An 18,492-nucleotide genomic window follows, 5' to 3' on the forward strand; every position below is an offset into this window, starting at 1 on the left:
AGCCCCACCTGCCCTGAATGATGGGTCGCCACTGGTAATACCATAGATGCAGTCGCACCCCTAAAAACAAAAACTAGCTCCCTAGTATATAGAAAATACCCGAGCCCTGAAGCAAGCTTCCAGTAAAAATGGAACAGAAATGGAGCTCCACCAAACTGGAAGTCTTCTGACTAGCTTGGAAAGACAGTACTGTGCGATATCGAAGAGTCCTTACTGTTGCTCGATCATCCTATTTTTCCAACCTAATTGAGGATAAGAACAATCCTAAATGTATTTTCGATACTGTCGCAAAGCTAACTAAAAAGCAGAATTCCCCAAGAGAAGGGATGGCTTTCACTTCAGCAGTGAACTTCATGAACTTCTTCGATTAAAAGATCATGATCATTAGAAAGCAAATTAGACTCCTCTTTGAATCTGCATGTTTCTCCAAAGCTCAGTTGTCTTGAGTCTGCACAAAACTGCCAGGTCATAGGATCAATGGAGACACTCAAGTTTTTTTTATCCTGCAATGGAGACAGTCAGGTTTTTTATCCTGCAATGGACACATTCATGAAATCCACACATTCATGAAAATAGTTATGGCCTCTAAACCTTCAAGCTGCATACTGGACCCTATTCCAACTAAACTACTGAAAGAGCTACTTCCTGTGCTTGGCCCTCCAATGTTGAACATAGCACCCACAAAACACCATTTTCAAAGTCAACAGTGAAGAGAAGGCTTCGGGATGCTGGCCTTCTAGGAAAGAGTTCCTCTGTCCAGTGTGTTATTTTTCCCATCTTAATCTTTTATTTTTATTGGCCAGTCTGAGACATGGCTTTTTCTTTGCAATTCTGCCTAGAAGGCCAGCATCCCGGAGTCGCCTCTTCACTGTTGACGTTGAGACTGGTGTTTTGCGGGTACTATTTAATGAATCTGTCAGATGAGGATTGAGGCATCTGTTTCTCAAAATAGACACTAATGTACTTGTCCTCTTGCTCAGCTGTGTACCGGGGCCTCCCACTCCTCTTTCTATTCTGGTTAGAGCCAGTTTGCCCTGTTCTGTGAAAGGAGTAGTACACAGCATTTTACGAGATCTTCAGTTTCTTGGCAATTTCTCTCATGGAATAGCCTTAATTTCTCCGAATTTCTCAGAACAAGAAGAGCCTGTAATCGAACCCACAAATGCTGATGCTCCAGATACTCAACTAGCCTAAAGAAGGACTGTTTTATTGCTTCTTTAATCAGAACAAAAATTGATAAACTGATAAACTTGGATTAGCTAACACAACGTGCCATTGGAACACAGGAGTGATACTTGGTGATAATGGGCCTCTGTACGCCTTTCTAGATATTCCATATAAAATAAAAGCCATTTCCATTTTCAAGTCATTTACAAGATTCACAATGTCTACACTGTATTTCAAATCAATTTGATGTTATTTAAAAATGGACAAAGAAATGTGCTTTTCTTTCAAAAACAAGAATTTCTAAGCGACCCCATATTTTGAACGGTAGTATAAGTACTACCTCTTGGTGATGTCATTCGGAAACATAATGTTAACTTTCACTGCTATGCGGATGACACAGCTGTACCTTTCAATGAAACATGGGGTGAAGCCCCTATATTGCCTACCCTGGAAGCCTGTGTTTCAGACATTAGGAAGTGAATGGCATCTTTTTTAAACTTTTAAACTCTGACAAAACAGAGATGCTAGTTCTAGGCCCCAAGAAACAAAGATGTGCGGGTGGATGACAATCTTGATGGTTGTACAGTCGTCTCAAATAAAACTGTTAAGGACCTCAGCGTTACTCTGGACACTGATCTCTCTTTTGACAAACATAAAGAATATTTAAAGGACAGCTTTTTTCCATCTTCATAACATTACAGAAATCTGAAACTTTTTGTCCAAAAATGATGCAGAAAAGATAATCCATGCTTTTTCCACTTAAAGATTAGACTACTGCAATGCTCTACTCTCCGGCTAAATCACTAAATAAACTTCAGCTAGTGCTAAACATGGCTGCTAGAATCTTGACTAGAACCAAAAAAAAGTATATTACTGCACTGCTAGCCTCTCTACACTGGCTTCCTGTAAAGGCTAGGGATGATTTCAAGGTTTCACTGCTAACCTACAAGGCATTACAAGGGCTTGCTCCTACCTATCTCACCAATTTGGTCCTGTTGTACATACCTACACGTGCAGGCCTCCTAATTGTCCCTAGAATTTCAAAGCAAACAGCTGGAGGCAGGACTTTCTCCTGTAGAGCTCAATTTTTATGGAATGGCCTGCCTGTCCATGTGAGAGACGCAGACTCGGTCTCAACCTTTAAGTCTTTGCTGAAGACTCATCTCTTTAGTAGGTCCGATAATTGAGTGTAGTCTGGCCCAGGGGTGTGAAGGTGAACGGCAAGGCACTTGAGTGACGAACTGCCCTTTCTGTCTCTGCCTGGCCGGTTCCCCTGTCTTCACTGGGATTTTCTGCATCTGACCCTATTACGGGGCTGAGTCACTGGCTTACTAGTGCTTTTCTATGCCGTCGCTAGGAGGGATGCGTCACTTGAGTGGGTTGAGTCCCTGACGTGATCTTCCTGTCTGGTTTTGCGCCCCTCAGGGTCATGCGTTGGAAGAGATCTTTGTGGGCTTTACTCAGCCTTGTCTCGGGGTAGTAAATTGGTGGTCTGTTGATATCCCTCTAGTGGTGTGGGGGCTGTGGGTGGGGTTATATCATGCCTGGTTGACCCTGCACGGGGGTATCGTCGGACGTGACCACAGTGTCCCCCGACCTTCCCGTCTCAGCCTCCATTATCTATGCTGCAATAGTCTATGTGCCAGGGGGCTAGGGTCAGTCTGTTGTATCTTGTGTAATTCTACTGTCTTATCTAGTGTCCTGTGTGAATTTAAGAATGCTCTATCTCTCCCTCCCAGAGGACCTGAGCTGTCCCCAGTCCACCTGGTCGTGCTGCTGTTCCAGTTTCAGCTGTTCTACCTGCGGCTATGGACCACTGAGCTGTTCACTGGATGTGCTACCTTGTCTCGGAACTGCTGTTTTTGACGCGGTCTCTACTGCACCTGCGGTCTCGACCTCTGAATGCTTGGCTATGAAAAGCCAACTGACATTTACTTGAAGTACTGACCTGTTGCATCCTCTACAACCACTGTGATTATTATTTGACCCTGCTGGTCATCACGAAGAACAATCTGGCCGTAATGGCCATGTACTATAATAATCTCCACTCAATGCAGCCAGAAGAGGACTGCCCACCCCTCAGAGCCTGGTTCCTCTCTAGGTTTCTTCCGAGGTTCCTTCCTTTCTTGGGAGTTTTTCCTAGCCGCTGTGCTTCTATATCTGCATTGCTTGCTGTTTGGGGTTTTAGACTGGGTTTCTGTATAGCACTTTGCCATTGCTTGATGTAAAAAGGGCTTTATAACTACATTTGATTTATTTGATTGTCCCCAGCACAAGGTGCATCTGTGTAATGATCATGCTGTTTAATCAGCTTCTTCATATGTCACACCTGTCAAGTGGATGGATTCTCTTGGCAAAGGAGAAATGCTCACTAACTGGGATGTAAACACATTTTTGTACAAAGTTGAGAAATAATCTATTTGTCCGTATGGAACATTTCTGGGATCTTTTATTTCAGCTCATGAAACATGTTGCGTTTATACTTTTGTTCAGTATAAATGATTGTTGTATTCAAGTTCTCGTAAAATAGATGGATTACATCTGCACTGAGACAATCGGATGGTTCTATAATCGAACGAATACCTGCGCTCTTTCTGTTTACAAAGCCCTGCTCAACAAACCTGACTTAACGTCACTGTTAAGATTTAAAATGACAAGTTGGGTAGATCAGCCTTTGGTTTCCTTGAGCTTTGTGTGTAGAATGATCTACAATGCACTTTAAAATTGGAGGAATCGGTGCCTCTAGGACATTTCAGACAGTTGTTAAGGGACCTTTTTACAGAAGATTGTTTTGCTTTTTGTGTCTTGTATGCGAATGTGTAGTTCAATGTGTTTATTGTATTTTGACGTATTGTGGTGCTATACAGGGCTCATATTGAAAAGAGACTTTGGTCTCAGCTTTGACTTTTAAAATGAAAGATCAAATAAAATGGCAATGGTGGTAAATGGCACAGCTTAAATTGAAAAGAAGTCAAGATTCACAGCTATAAAACTGCAAATTTCTCTTGGGCAAAATGTGTAGAAACATAATAAGTTAGCTGTTTTCCCCAACAACAACTTGTGTGTGTGTGTGTGTGTGTGGGGGGGGGGGGGGGGGCGCTACACTGGTGGCAGAAGAGGGATGCCTATAGGCATTTGTGTAGAACCTTACAATGCCTAAAGTCAAGCAACATCAAGAGGTTTGGACCTCTTAGCATAATTTGCAGTGACAGCACAGATACAGTAATCTTTGACAGGGACCATGGTTGAGCCTTCCCCACCACCACTCACCCTGCATTTGAAACACTGGTGTAAGTGGGATAGCACCCAATTGAGTGTGTCTCTTGTACAAGATCCATTACCACCTCTGAACCTGAAATAAGGAACGCAAACTACTTCGAGGTCTGCCCCTCTGCGCCATAACAACAAAAATATTACTTTCGAAATTCACTGTCACAGTGAGTAATCAAGTAAAATTGTATTTCCCGCCAGTTGGCCGTTATTGCTCCCGGGAAATCCCAGTCTTACAGAAGATAATGACTCGTTGTTTTCGTCATGGTCACTGTTCGAAATGTAACAATCCGGTTGTACACTCCCGGTAACCGTATACTTCCCCTGCTCTGAGTCCCCCCTCCCTGACGATTTTGTCACTTTGGTAGAGGCCGCTTTGCCTTTTTTTTCACGCCGAGCGGAGCAAGATGGCGGCTGTACTGCCGAGGACGAGGTGTAGTAGCCGCTCGGCATGAACATTTATTTTTGAAATAAATGTATTAAAACCAGACGGAAATATTTGAACGTCGGACTACAAGGGTCGTGCACTACTTCACTCCATTACAATAATCGCCATTTTTTATATTGTGTTAAGAATTTTATTTCTGACAACATGATCACATTGTAGTAGCTAGCTCACTAAACTAGCAAGCATATAGCCAGCCTACCACCGTAGCAAACGCAGGAGAAAGTGTAGAATGGGAGAAAAGCTAGAACTCAAGCTGAAGTCGCCGGTTGGAGCAGAAGCTGCTGGCTATCCGTGGCCGTTACCAGTATACGTAAGTATTTCATCAGACCAAACAATTTGCCAGTTAATGTATAACTTGGGCAACCAAGTCAGCACTGGATTTATTAATCTATAATGTTGCTAGCTAACGATAATTCGCTAACGGTAGCTACTAGCTAATGATCCGCTTGCTAGCTAAGGTTACTTACGAAGCCACGGCAAGACATGCAGGTCAGACAGACGGCCCACCAGTGTACCACCACTGAGTTAGCATACAGTGTAGATAATACAGGAGCTATCCAGAAGCGACAAATGGGCACTTGGAGTGAAAGTAGATATTGCATTACGGTATAACGTTATCCATCCACTAAGTGGGATAGGCACCTAATGTGGCTACAAACTGAACCTAAAACCAAAAGGCTAATTAACGTTACTGTAGTGGTGTACACAAATCATTAGATAGGATTTCACAAATCACACGAGAAACATTGCACACTTAGCTAACTACATCGGTTCCTCGTTTTCATAAGTCTAGCTGACATTCCACGATAGGTCATTAAGTTAGCTTTAACAGTTTTATTTGACTCGCGTTATAATTCTGTCTAACATGCTGACCAGACCCCGTACAACGCGCGGATGTTGATTTGGTCTACCCACAGACGCGATCAAGTCACGCAGGTTGAAATATCAAAACGAACTCTGAACCAACTATATTAATTTGGGGACAGATCGAAAAGCATGAAATATTTGCCAATTTAGCTAGCTTGCTATTGCTAGCGAATTTGTCCTGAGATAAACATGGTTATTTTACCAGAAATGGACAAGTCCTCTTCCCTGACAATTAACCCACAGATAAAAGGGTAAACCAAGTTCGTTTCTAGTAATCTTTCCTCCTTCAAGCAGCTACTGCTGCTTCTTCTTTGGACTTTATATGGCAGTTGGCAACTAACTTTAAGGTGCATTACCACTACTGACTGGAGTGTGTACCTCAATTCCTGTTTCAATCACCTATGTAGGCATGTGGTCCTAAAAATCAATGAGTAGATGGCACGTGGGTATATGCTCCTAAAAAACAATGAGGTGATTGGAGAGGCGGGACTTGCAGTGTCACAAATAGAACCAAGTTCTATTTTAGTGGCTGGCGACGCAGATGCTCGTGAGCAGTGTGGGTGCAATGATTGAATAACATGCATGTGTATATTTATTTTGCAATGTTCACGCACGCAACACGAGCGGTGTGGTCAGCATGTAACGTTAAACATTTAACAAACATTAGCTAGCGTGCAAACTTTAGCACCTGACCTACTTACTAGCACATGCATAAAAATGGTTTGGTTACCAGTAAGTTTCTTTGCTAACTACTTACCATGTATTTATGTTAGCTAGCAAGTAATCATTTTTACGTGTGGGTCAGACTCTGTGGGATGTTTTTAGCGAGACCCCAAGTGGTGTAATGTTAAAGTACTTAAGTACTTTACTATTTATATTTTTGACAACTTTTAATTTTACTCCACTAGCGTTACATTCCTAAAGAAAATAATGTACTTTTTACTCTATACATTTTCCCTGACACCCAAAAGTACTTGAGGAGTACTTAAATGCTGAACAGGGAAAGGGTCCAATTCACACACTTATCAAGAAAACAACCCTGCTCATCCCTACTGCTTCTGATTTGGTGGACTCACTCAACACATGCTTCATTTGTAAATTATGTCTGAGTGTTGGAGTGTGCCCCTAACTATCCATAAATGTAAAAATATATATTAAAAAATCTTGCCGCCTGGTTTCTCTAATATAAGGGATAGTTTTAATTTCATCTTTATTTAACTAGGCAAGTCAGTTAAGAACATATTCTTATTTACAATGACAGCCTGGCAAAAGGCCTCCTGCAGGGACGGGGGCTGGGATAATTTTTTATATTTAAAAAATATAAATATAGGACAAAACGCACATCACGACAAGAGTCAACATAACTACATAAATCACAGTAATCACACCTGTGGGGAGAGGGGCATTCTTCCTACCAAACCACATGACCTTTGTTTTGGAGGTGTTCAGAACAAGGTTAAGGGTAAAGAAAATTAGTTGGACACTAAGAAAGCTTTGTTGTAGAGCGTTTAACACAACATCCTAGGAGGGACTATCATCTGCCTGAGCTATGTTGTTGATGAAAATTGAGAAGAGCATGGGGCCTAGGATTGAGCCTTGGGGTACCCCCTTGGTGACTGGCAGTGGCTGAGAGCAGATTTTCTGACTTTATACACTGCACTCTTTGAGAGAGGTAGTTGGCAAACCAGATCCCTCAGAGACACCAATACTCCTACTCAGCCCACAAGAATGGAATGGACTACTGTATCAAAAGCTTTGGCCAAGTCAATAAAAATAGCAGCACAACATTGCTTAGTGTCAAGGGCAATGGTGACATAATTTAGGACATTTTAGGTTGCAGTGACACATCTATACCCTGAGTGGAAACCAGATTGCATACCAGAGAGAATACTATAGACATCAAGAAGTCCAGTCAGTTGACTATTGGCTAGTTTTTCCAACACTTTTGATAAACAGGGTAAAATAGGATTAGGCCTATAACAGTTAGGATCAGCCTCATCTCCCTCTTTAAATAAATGATGAACATTGGCTGCCTTCCAAGCAATGGGAACCTCCCCAGAGAGGAGAGACAGGTTAAAAAGGTTGGATATAGGCTTGGCGATGATAGGGGCAGCAACCTTAAAGAAGAAATGGTCTAAACCATCTGACCAAGATGTTTTTTGGGGGTTAAGTTTCAGGAGCTCCTTTAGCACCTTGGACTCAGTGACTGCCTGCAGGTAGAAACTTTGTTGTGGGGCAGGGGAAAAGGAGGGAGAAGCATTGGGGATAGTCTCATTAGAAGGGGTGGGAGATGAGGAAATGTTGGACGGGCAAGGAGGCATGGCTGAGTCAAATAGGAATCCTGACTTAATGAAGTGATGAAATGGTTTATATTTTTACTTTTGATACTTAAGTATATTTCAAATGAAATACTTTTAGACTTTTACTCAAGTAGTATTTTACTGGGTGACTCCCTTTTACTTGAGTAATTTTCTATTAAGGTATCTTTACTTTTACTCAAGTATGACAATTGGGTACTTTTTAAACTACTGGAATCCCCCCTCTCATTTGCAATATGTGGAATTCAACTCATGTATGCATTTCATTTTGCCAAAACTTTCAGTAATGTTAGCTATAAAAAAGGGGGAGGATATGTTTAGCAAAATATTGTGCATAAAAATTACAGCCACTGTAGTAGCTAGCTGGACTATAGCTGACTAAACTCAACACAATGGTGTTGAGATTAAATACAACCACCTATTGTTTCATCATTGCTGTTGCTCTAAGGGGGCAACTCAGCATGAATGTACATGTGCCAAATTAATCTCAACAAGGAAACATTTAGTGGCTGTATTTGATTAACGCTTTATTAAAAGTATGAATTCCAGCCAACAAAGGCACGCAACTACAGAGGACAAACTTAGGTACAGGGTATGCATTTCATAATATAATTTATTTAAAATATTGACCTTGGGCGAATAGATGTAGTCGGAGCTGAAGTTCACAAAGATTATTCGAAACTTCCTTCACGATGGAGTTGAATTTAGTCAGCTAGCTGGAATCCAAATGCAAATGGGTCTGCATGGTGGTCGCTGCCTTTAATGACATCTACTGTTCCTGTTATTGCATAGAAAGATTGTTGCACACTCTTTGGGAATCTGGGGGATAGCTGGCGACTGGGCTTGAACCGTTTTGCAACTTGTTTGGATGAATTATTACACCCCTGCACTCATGAGACAAAGCACCTTCTGTGCCAATAGGAAGAATGAGCACATCAGAAGCTATAATTTGCAACTGCATAGAAGGAACGCTACACAATTCCCCATAACTGTAGTTCCTTATATTTGTGTTTCAAAAGGCAAGTTGTGGATGGCAAAAGTCTGCACCCACTATGGTTATATTTAGCTTTTTCACTGGGTCACAAGAAAACAATGAAAATTAGGGATATACTATCCCATGTCACTCCCACTTGTATCTCAAATTGTTTGATCACAAATATCCATCCCAATTTTGAAACCAGTGCAGCAAATTCAGGGAATTAGCTGAAAGAGTTGAACTTGAAACCTAGTCACGAACATAAACGTGAACATCCAATACAATATTGCTAACGGAGTTTAGTCTACTCAAACATGTTTTAGTGCAGAGGCGACTACTAACAGCCAGCAGCAATGGTGTGTTAGACTGAATACTAATTACAACTCTTTTGGGATCCAGAAATAGCCTATATAGCTTGAAGAATATATGGAGGACTAGGCTACGTTTGGGTTGTTGGATGCAAATGCCACTGAATAAACCTGTAGGGTAGGTTGAATGTGGACAATAGTCTACTGCATTCCATGGGTTTTTTAAAGCTTTTGCAGACTGGTGATCCTGGGTAGATTTAAAAACAATGAATCAATGCTGAGTGTTCTTTATGATGTTAACACCATGTAGGGTTGGACGGTATACCGTATTTTTCGATATACCGGTATGGATACCCAGACCGGTTTGGGTTTTTACTTTACCTTCTATAATGCTATTTGAATGTTTTGTTTGTTAAATGTGATGTAACTTCTGTTTTTATAGTTTACTTCGCTACTTGAGTCAAATGTAATTCGAGCAAACATAATTAGCAATACAGTCTGATAATACCAGTGATGGTGTAAACCTAAATCAATATTTTGTTTGTGCAACAGTATCTTTTTAATCAAAGAGGAATACATTAAGCATGAATGTTAGCTACATGAAGAATCTAAGAGAGAACATTACATGTAGCCAAAAATGATAGGGTCCCCAAGTTAACGCTTATCAACACTTTGGTTCCTACTCTGTCACAAAAACTCCTCCCTGGCATTTTCTTTTTTTTCATGTAAAACAACACTGTATTCAAAATGCCCACTATTTATATTCTAACTATAGAATTGGAATAAACATTCTATTTCCATGATTCCAACTGTTCACCCAAGTTTTTTGATCTAATTTGATCTAAAGTAAATATTTGCTTAAAAATAAGGCCTAGATTGTTTGCCCATATTGTGCAGCCCTAGGTAGCAATGTGGAAATGATCTCAAATGAGTGCCTAAAATGCAGAAATGTATGACAATGCTGAAAATAAATTTTGGTTGAAGTTGAATTGAACAGTATAAAACCATCAGAATGGAGAAAGACCCATTTGAAATCACTTAGAATGTATGTGTTAACACCCTAGGGTCACTCACTACTCATAAAGTAAATGTAGAACTTTTATTAATCAAAACATATAATACTGTCAAATACCATCAAACCGTCCAATATGTTTTTTGTACCGTGATGTGGTATTTTGGCCATATCACCCAGCCCTTGGACCATTACCAAGCTTCTTTAGATTTTGCATCAATATACTTTTAAAAAAAATTGCACAACATGCTGCTGTAATATTTTAACCTATGTCTGACTTACTAGATAGAACATATGTTGAAAATATTTATCCTAGTTTGGGCCCTAGTACAACTCCAACAACACATTTGCTGGCAGATTTGAGTGTGTTTAGACCTTGCATGTGCAGCATGCCTTGAACATTCATGCCTTTAGCTGAATGCTAAAGTTTATCAGATTGTATAAGCGAGAACAGAAATGGAAGCAGATTAAATGGTTGTGGTTTCTCTGGTGGCTTCAAATGTGTTTCAGGTGTATTTTTCATTTTATAGTAAATTGTGGTAAGACTGCTAAAAAAATGAATAACCTGAAGCAGAATTTCTCAGAACAGCACGGTGGAGTGTTGTCTATTTGGGGCCTGTAGTGTCACACTGGGTAACGCTCCTTTACGTCAGAGTACAGGAACTAGGCAATGCTGCTGCTGACGCAATCCTCCAAAGTTGGACTCGGCTGACATCACTCCATTACGCCAGAGACTGATAAGAGCACTGTTGCATGACTGGCCTCTTCTCAGGAAAGGGCATTTTGCAAACTGTTTAGAGCTGCTGGTGCCTCAGTTATTCTGTCGAAGTTAGTGTCTTGATATCATAAATATAGACTTAAATATCATAGGCATGTCCTGTACTGAGTAACGTGGCAGCCAGTGCTCATTATCTGTATGTGTGGAGTCTCAGCACTGTTTTCAATAAGGACCTAGACAATTCCTCAATATGCACTTTGAGGACATGAAGGGGCGTTAAATAAGAGTAGGATTACAACACACTTGAATCTACTTGAGTCTCCAAATCACATGCCCTTGATGTTTCATTGTGGCTATTTTTGCACAGTTTGATCTATGGAAGAGGACTGTAATGACGCTTGAGCAGACTACTTAATTTCCATGAGTATGTTACTGTGCAATATGTCACTATTCAGATTAAGTTGTGTTAATAATGCCACCCACTGCTCTCCACCACAAAAGATACATCACACATATTCCAGTACTTCTGACTCCCGAAGTGCAACCCAAATCGCCCCATTCACCCACAGATAAACAACGCACACTGTGCTCTTGTGTTGTGCAGTGAACAACAACAGAGTTGTGATATATGCTGCCTGCGTGTCTCACCACATCGACGCTGTTACCACCACATGCTTGAATACTCTTTCTCTCACACACCCAGTCACCATCTGCAGATTTAAATCATCTGTAACTGCTTCCATATGAAGTACACCTCTTCTGCTGCAGAGGCCTTTGTTCATTTTTTTTTCTTGGTGCTTTAACTAAAGAATGCCTTTAAATAAGACACTACTTGAATCAATGTCATCTTGCCTAGTTTGTGTTTCGATAGCCTAGCTAATGGTGTTCATGTGTTCCTCTCAAGTGTGTTTGATGTTCAACTTTGTAACAAGCGAATCACTCCTTAGACAAACCATGTGACCTGTGTTATCAGTGAATAGGATAAAGCAGACAGGCATGTATAAGTTCCACCTGCCTCCCTCACCTACTGAACAACATGCGGGTGAAAACGGATACTGATAAGGACAATAAGTCACTGGACCATAGTCCAAAGCTTTAGAAGCCTGTCACCATGTTCTAGGACAGGCAGCGCTTTGAAGAAAAGGGTTTTGACAGAGTCAGTTATCTTTCTCTGTGGTAATGATATCACTGTTGCACACGGTTAGTTATTTGATTATTGGCCATTAGTAATGCGTAGTGAAGCAGGCGTTATGCCCGGCCGGCTGTGTGTCATGGTGAGGTGAAGAGAGCGTGAGAGGGAGGGAGGGAGTGGGTGGTTGCATCAGTTCCGTCGTGTGCCCACAGCAGGGGGTCAGGAGGAGCGGAGGAGAAGAGAGAGTGTGGGATTGGCTGAGCGCTCCTATCTCACGTGCCACACGCTCTCTTTCTCTTAGCCAGAGTTTATTTTTAGCACCACAGTGGGTGTTGCTGTGTGCCGTCTGTGTGAGCGGCAGGAACACCCCCCTCTCGCCGCCTCCGCACACACTGCTGTCAGTCTGGGACAAGCGCGTTAACCCTTGTTTTGGCTGCATGTATTCTGTGATGGTTGCATTACTAGGCTATTCATAGCAGCGTTTGCTCCTCTTGTGAAACGCTTTGCCTTCCTTGTGGCGGGAGATTTTATTTCATACCCTCTGTGGTGCTATAATCTCAGGCCTGGTGTTATTGGCAGCGGTGCCATGGCGGGAGTTGTGGCGCTGTTGAGTGGAAAGCGCTGAGCCTAGTAACTGGAGGCTGCTACTGTGCCAATACCAATCCAGCTGAAAGCAGCTGGGCCTGGCTGGCTGGAGGTTGCTCTCTACCTTCTTCCCTCACTCCCACCCTCCGTCCCTCCCAGGCCCTGTGCCGGAGCAGGACACAGAAAGTGGGTCACTGGGTCAGCTCAGGCTGCCAGCAGCCAGTGTGACTGAAATCCTGCAGTTCCTCCCATGCTGCAGCAGTGCTCTGACAAAACTAAGTGATAGTGCTTCACATGCTCACAGTCTCCCAGACCACATCCAGTTAGAGAATGTCAGCTTGATAACAGTGATACACTCAGTGGTGTCTCCTGAATTGTTATGCTGGCAGTCATACTAAGTGCGTCACACTAACGACTATGGTTTGCGCTGTGTGTGGATTATTAAGTAATTGAGTGCTGCTGGCCTTATCTGACCCGGCTGTCTGAACTCGTGTTGGTAGCTGTTAGCATATTTGTGTACATTTTTTGGGATATCCGTATTTAGTTTTTGGTTACTGCCAGTCTGTTATATACTGCAGTAAGGCAGTCTTTTTATTGCCTGTCAAGAAATGCTTTTTGCATAAAGAAATTGTACTGAGAGTACTCAATCTCTCTTCTCCTGTGTTCACTTTCTGTCTCCAGGACAAACACCACGATGCTGCTCATGAAATCATTGAGACCATTCGGTAAGTAACTATAGTACCTTTCTCCTAAATCTCAAAAGCATGGTGCAGTGAGTGACTGCACTTCTTGGCTGAGTTAGATTAGATCAAAGTGAACTCACCATGTGTTGACCATTGTTCCCAGGTGGGTGTGTGAGGAGATCCCAGACCTTAAGCTGGCCATGGAGAACTATGTCCTCATCGACTACGACACCAAGAGGTGAGCCGAGGGTCAGACGATGAGGAACGAGGATTATGATGCTGTTCTGAAGCACAGTCTAACACCATAGTAACATAACACTTAGACATCCAGAGTATGAACCAAATGGACCTCCCCTCCACTTCACATTTGAAGGATAATTATTCCCAGAAGGTAATAAAGATATTAATGGCAGCGATGCTAATTTAGGAATATTTTTGTTTCCAGTGGCGGCAGCCCAAAAGAGATGAGAAGGAGTCACGTAGAGGGATGGCAAACTAATATGCAATTAGCATTCCTGTGTCCAGGGTGCTGGACAAACATCAGCACAAACAAAGCCATGGGCTGTTGGTTTCTTGTCATACGATGTTGATGTTATTTATTTATTTCTATGTGTGTTGCTGCAGCTTCGAGAGTATGCAGAGACTTTGTGACAAATACAATAGAGCCATTGACAGCATCCACCAGCTGGTAAGTTGGAATATCTCCAGATGACTTATTTGTCCACACATTAATTCAAACAGACGTCTTTCTTGTAGACGTATTGTCACCGTGGGTTAAACCTAGCTCACTTGAGCCCAGCAATATGTTTATATCCTAGCTATGTAATATACTCATTCTAAACCTCTTGTCCCGTATGTGTGTCACAGTGGAAAGGCACAACTCCGCCCCTGAAGTTGAACAAGCGGCCGTCCAATGGGCTGCTCAGACACATCCTGCAGCAGGTGTACAACCACTCGGTCACGGACCCCGAGAAGCTCAACAACTATGAGCCATTCTCCCCCGAGGTGTACGGCGAGACCTCCTTCGACCTGGTGGCCCAGATCATCAACGAGATGGAGATGATGGAGGAGGACACCTTCGTAGACCTCGGCAGTGGTCTGTGTTTGTTTTACAACGTCGATGTTTACTTCTGAATGAGATAACCAGTCTTAATGTGTGTCTCTGTGTGTTGATGTGGGATGTGTCTAAATGAGCGGGTTGGTGCTATTTTTGACTCGCAATTATCTGTAATTGCAGGGGTGGGACAAGTGGTGCTGCAGGTTGCCGCAGCAACGAACTGTAAACACTACTTTGGTGTGGAGAAGGCAGACATTCCAGCTACTTATGCTGAGGTAAGTTCCCACATCTAGCTTAAGAGTCTTGGTTATCTTGATGATTGTCAGTCAACGGAGAAGGAACATATTTTTAGAATGACTAGTGTTTGCGGTTTGCCTTTCAGTCTATGGATAAAGAATTTAAGAGGTGGATGAAGTGGTATGGGAAGAAGCACGGGGACTACACGGTATGTGGTATTCTGTTGTCATGACAGACGTGTGTCACTCACAAATTGTCCCTGGGTATGTGCAACTCATGTTCCTCTTTATTTCATTTTAAAGCTGGAGAGGGGGGATTTCCTGTCTGAAGTATGGAAGGACAGGATAGCCAACACAAGGTGCATTACCTCTATGTACACTGGATGATACCACTGTGTATTTACACACATCTGAACATGAAGAGAAACATCAGCACAGCTTCAACTCTAAATCTTTTTCTTCCTCTTCCTCCCTTCCTCCTGTTCCCCGTTTGTCTAGCAGTGTTATTTTTGTGAACAACTTTGCCTTTGGTCCAGAAGTGGATCACCAGCTGAAGGAGCGCTTTGCTAACATGAAGGAAGGTAGGTAGAAAATGGCCCTTTTGTTACCCAGTGTCAAGGACACCCTACCGTATTGTTGTTACAGCGAATGAAGAACCTGGGATCATTTCAATATGTTATTGATTCAGCTGAATCATGCATGCTGTAGCTTAATGGCAGATGTGTCAACTCCACACACTTCCTCTGACACCTCAGCTGTGTGACCTCCACATGACCCCGTCTTTTAAAAGACAGATATGAGAGGATGATCTATGCTACCATTGATAATGTATAGCAGACACACACAGATCAATGGTTTGATCTGGGACTCATTATTGATCAGTGTTTGTTGTTTTCTTTTAAATCTGTCAATTTCAAACAACCTTTTGTGAAGTGCCTTCATGAAATGTTCATCTTTGTTTCTCTCTCTTAGGTGCGAAAATTGTATCATCAAAACCTTTTGCACCTCTAAATTTTAGAATCAACAGTCGAAACTTGAGTGGTAAGTCTTCATCATGGAACAAGTTTATGTTCTGGGCAGACCCCGGAAATGGAACTGCAGAAATGTCAACAGAATTATGTAGATAATGTTATTAACATCTGTCTGTCTGATTCAAAACTAAAAGTTGCACATACATTTTTTTATTTTTAATCATAGTTGAAGTATTTAGCATCAATTATAGCGCATCTTGGGTCATTTCCCTTGCAACGTTCCGACGTTGCTATGTTCAACCTTGGTTACATTTGTTGCACACCGGTGTTTGTCGTTTCTGCCAGCTCAAATAAGACGTTGCCTTCACTGATCGAGAGGAACCCCGAAATGAGGAAATACCTTTGGTCATGCAGTGTATGTGGACACCTGCTCGTCGAACATCTCATTCCACAATTATGGCATTAATATGGAGTTGGTCCACCTTTTGCTGCTATAGCAGCCTCCACTCTTCTTTACACCACTCGCTTGGCATTGTGCATAGTGATCTTAGGCTTGTGTGCGGCTACTCGGCCATGGAAACCTATTTCATGAAGCTCCCAACGAACAGTTAATGTGCTGAAGTTGCTTCCAGAGGCAGTTTGGAACTCGGTAGTGAGTGTTGCAACCGAGGACCGACGATGTTAACGAGCTTCAGCACTCTGCTGTCCCGTTCTGTAAGCTTGTGTGGCCTACCGCTTTGTGGCTGAGTCGTTGTTGCTCCTAGACGTTTCCACTTCACAATAACAGCACTTAAAGGTGACCTGGACAGCTCTAGCAGGGCAGAAATTTGAGGAACCGACTTGTTGTAAAGGTGGCATCCTATGACGGCGCCACGTTGAAAGCCACTGAGCTCTTCAGTAAGGCCATTCTACTGCCAATGTTTGTCTATGGAGATTGTATGGCTGTGAGCTCGATTTTTATATGTCTGTGAGCACCAAGTGTGGCTGAAATAGCCGAATCCACTCATTTTAAGGGTTTACCACATACATCAATTCAGTATGTTTCAACTTCTTATCTTGTATTATTTGGGAATTTGTCCGGTGCATGCGTTTTCTTTCTGCAAGCATGGACAACAGAAGTGTACGTAACGAGTGTAACAATTGTATCCAAGATATAACATGACAACATCATGTTAAGGTTTACCCAAAATGCTACTTTTTAAAATGTATAATATTTAATTAATGTGTAACTTTTATAAGTTGGAGAACACAAAATGATGGGTCACACATTATTTGGATAGTCCGGATAGTCCTTCTGTAGATGCTCTACAGATGGTCATACCAATAACAAACTATCTGTTGATAAGCAACTGCTTGTTAGGATTAGGGTTAGTACATAGTTGAAATGTTCCTGATAGTCTATCCTAATGTAGCAGGCATAAAATAAACGCTATAAACTTTACTGAACAAAAACATAAAAGCAACTTGTAAAGTGTTGGTCCCATGTTTCATGAGCTGAAATAAAAGATCCCAGAAGTGTTCCATATGCACAAAAAGCTTATTTATCTGGTAACATCCCTGTTATTGAGCATTTGCCATTTGCCAAGATAATCTACCTACCTGACAGGTGAGGCTGATTAAACCGGATGATTATTACACATGTGCACCTTGTGCTGGGGACAATAAAAGACCACTCTAAAATGTGCAGTTTTGTCACACAACCCACAGATCTAAAGGTTTCAGGGAGTGTGCAATTGGCGTACTGACTGCAGGACTGGCCACCACAGCTGTTGCCAGATAATTTAATGTTAATTAAACAACATTGTTTTAGAGTTTGGCAGTACGTCCAGCCGGCCTCAACCTCAGACCATATGTAACCACTCCAGCCCAGGACCTCCACATCTGGCTTGTTCACCTGCGGAATCGTCTGAGACCAGCCACCCTGACAGCGGATGAAACTGGGTTTGCAAAACCAAAGAATTTCTGCACAAATTGTCAGAATCTGTCTCGGGGAAGCTCATCTGCGTGCTCGTCTTCCTCAACAGGGTCTTGACCTGACTGCAGTTAGGCGAGGTAAACGACTTCAGTTGGCAAATGCTCACCTTCGATGGCCGCTGGAGAAGTGTGCTCTTCACAATGAATCCCTGTTTCATTGTGATGGTGTCGTGTGGGTGAGCAGTTTACTAATGTCAACGTTGTGAGCAAAGTGCCCAATGGTGGCAGTGGGGTTATGGTATGGGCAGGAATAAGCTACGGACAACGGACAAAAATGTGTTTTATCGATGGAAATTTGAATGCACAGAGATACCGTGACAAGATCCTGATGCCCATTGTCATGCCAAACATCCGCCGTCATCACCTCATGTTTCAGCATAATAATGCATGGCCCCATGTCGCAAGGATCCGTACTAAATGTCCCACTTCTTTCATGGCCTGTACTGACCAGACATGTCACCCATTGAGCATGTTTGGGATGTTCCAAATCGACGTGTACGACAGCGTGTTCCAGTTCCCGCCCATATCGAGCAACTTCTCACAGCCATTGAATAGGAGTTGGACAACATTCCACAGGCCACAATCAACAGCCTGGTCAACTCTGTCGCGCTGCATGAGTCAAATGGTGGTCACACCAGATACTGACTGGTTTTCTGATACCTTTTAGGTTGAGGTATCTGTGACCAACTGTATTCCCAGTCATGTGAAATCCATTGATTAAGGCCTAATGAATTAATTTCATTTGACTGATTTCCTTATATGAACTGTAA

The 18,492-nt window shown here is 42.3% G+C and overlaps 1 protein-coding gene across 4 annotated transcripts in view; it reads left to right on the top strand.

Moving 5' to 3' along the window:
• Positions 1-4,674: 4,674 nt before the first annotated feature.
• Positions 4,675-18,492, top strand: part of LOC109902511 (histone-lysine N-methyltransferase, H3 lysine-79 specific) — a 30,134-nt gene continuing 16,316 nt past the window's right edge. Inside the window, exons 1-10 of one of the 4 annotated variants that reach the window (XM_031786123.1) lie at positions 4,675-5,195; positions 13,483-13,526; positions 13,648-13,722; positions 14,109-14,172; positions 14,352-14,580; positions 14,722-14,816; positions 14,924-14,986; positions 15,081-15,136; positions 15,276-15,358; positions 15,750-15,818. In XM_031786123.1, coding sequence (XP_031641983.1) covers positions 5,115-5,195; positions 13,483-13,526; positions 13,648-13,722; positions 14,109-14,172; positions 14,352-14,580; positions 14,722-14,816; positions 14,924-14,986; positions 15,081-15,136; positions 15,276-15,358; positions 15,750-15,818 — 859 coding nt within the window. In that variant the 5' untranslated portion in view covers positions 4,675-5,114. Of the gene's footprint in view, positions 5,196-13,482; positions 13,527-13,647; positions 13,723-13,753; positions 13,876-14,108; positions 14,173-14,351; positions 14,581-14,721; positions 14,817-14,923; positions 14,987-15,080; positions 15,137-15,275; positions 15,359-15,749; positions 15,819-18,492 lie in introns of those variants that run through there. The other 3 variants (XM_031786124.1, XM_020498916.2, XM_031786125.1) reach the window with 3 other exon arrangements.

Source organism: Oncorhynchus kisutch, linkage group LG13 (assembly GCF_002021735.2).
Source record: "Oncorhynchus kisutch isolate 150728-3 linkage group LG13, Okis_V2, whole genome shotgun sequence".
Classification (NCBI taxonomy): Eukaryota; Metazoa; Chordata; class Actinopteri; order Salmoniformes; family Salmonidae; genus Oncorhynchus; species Oncorhynchus kisutch.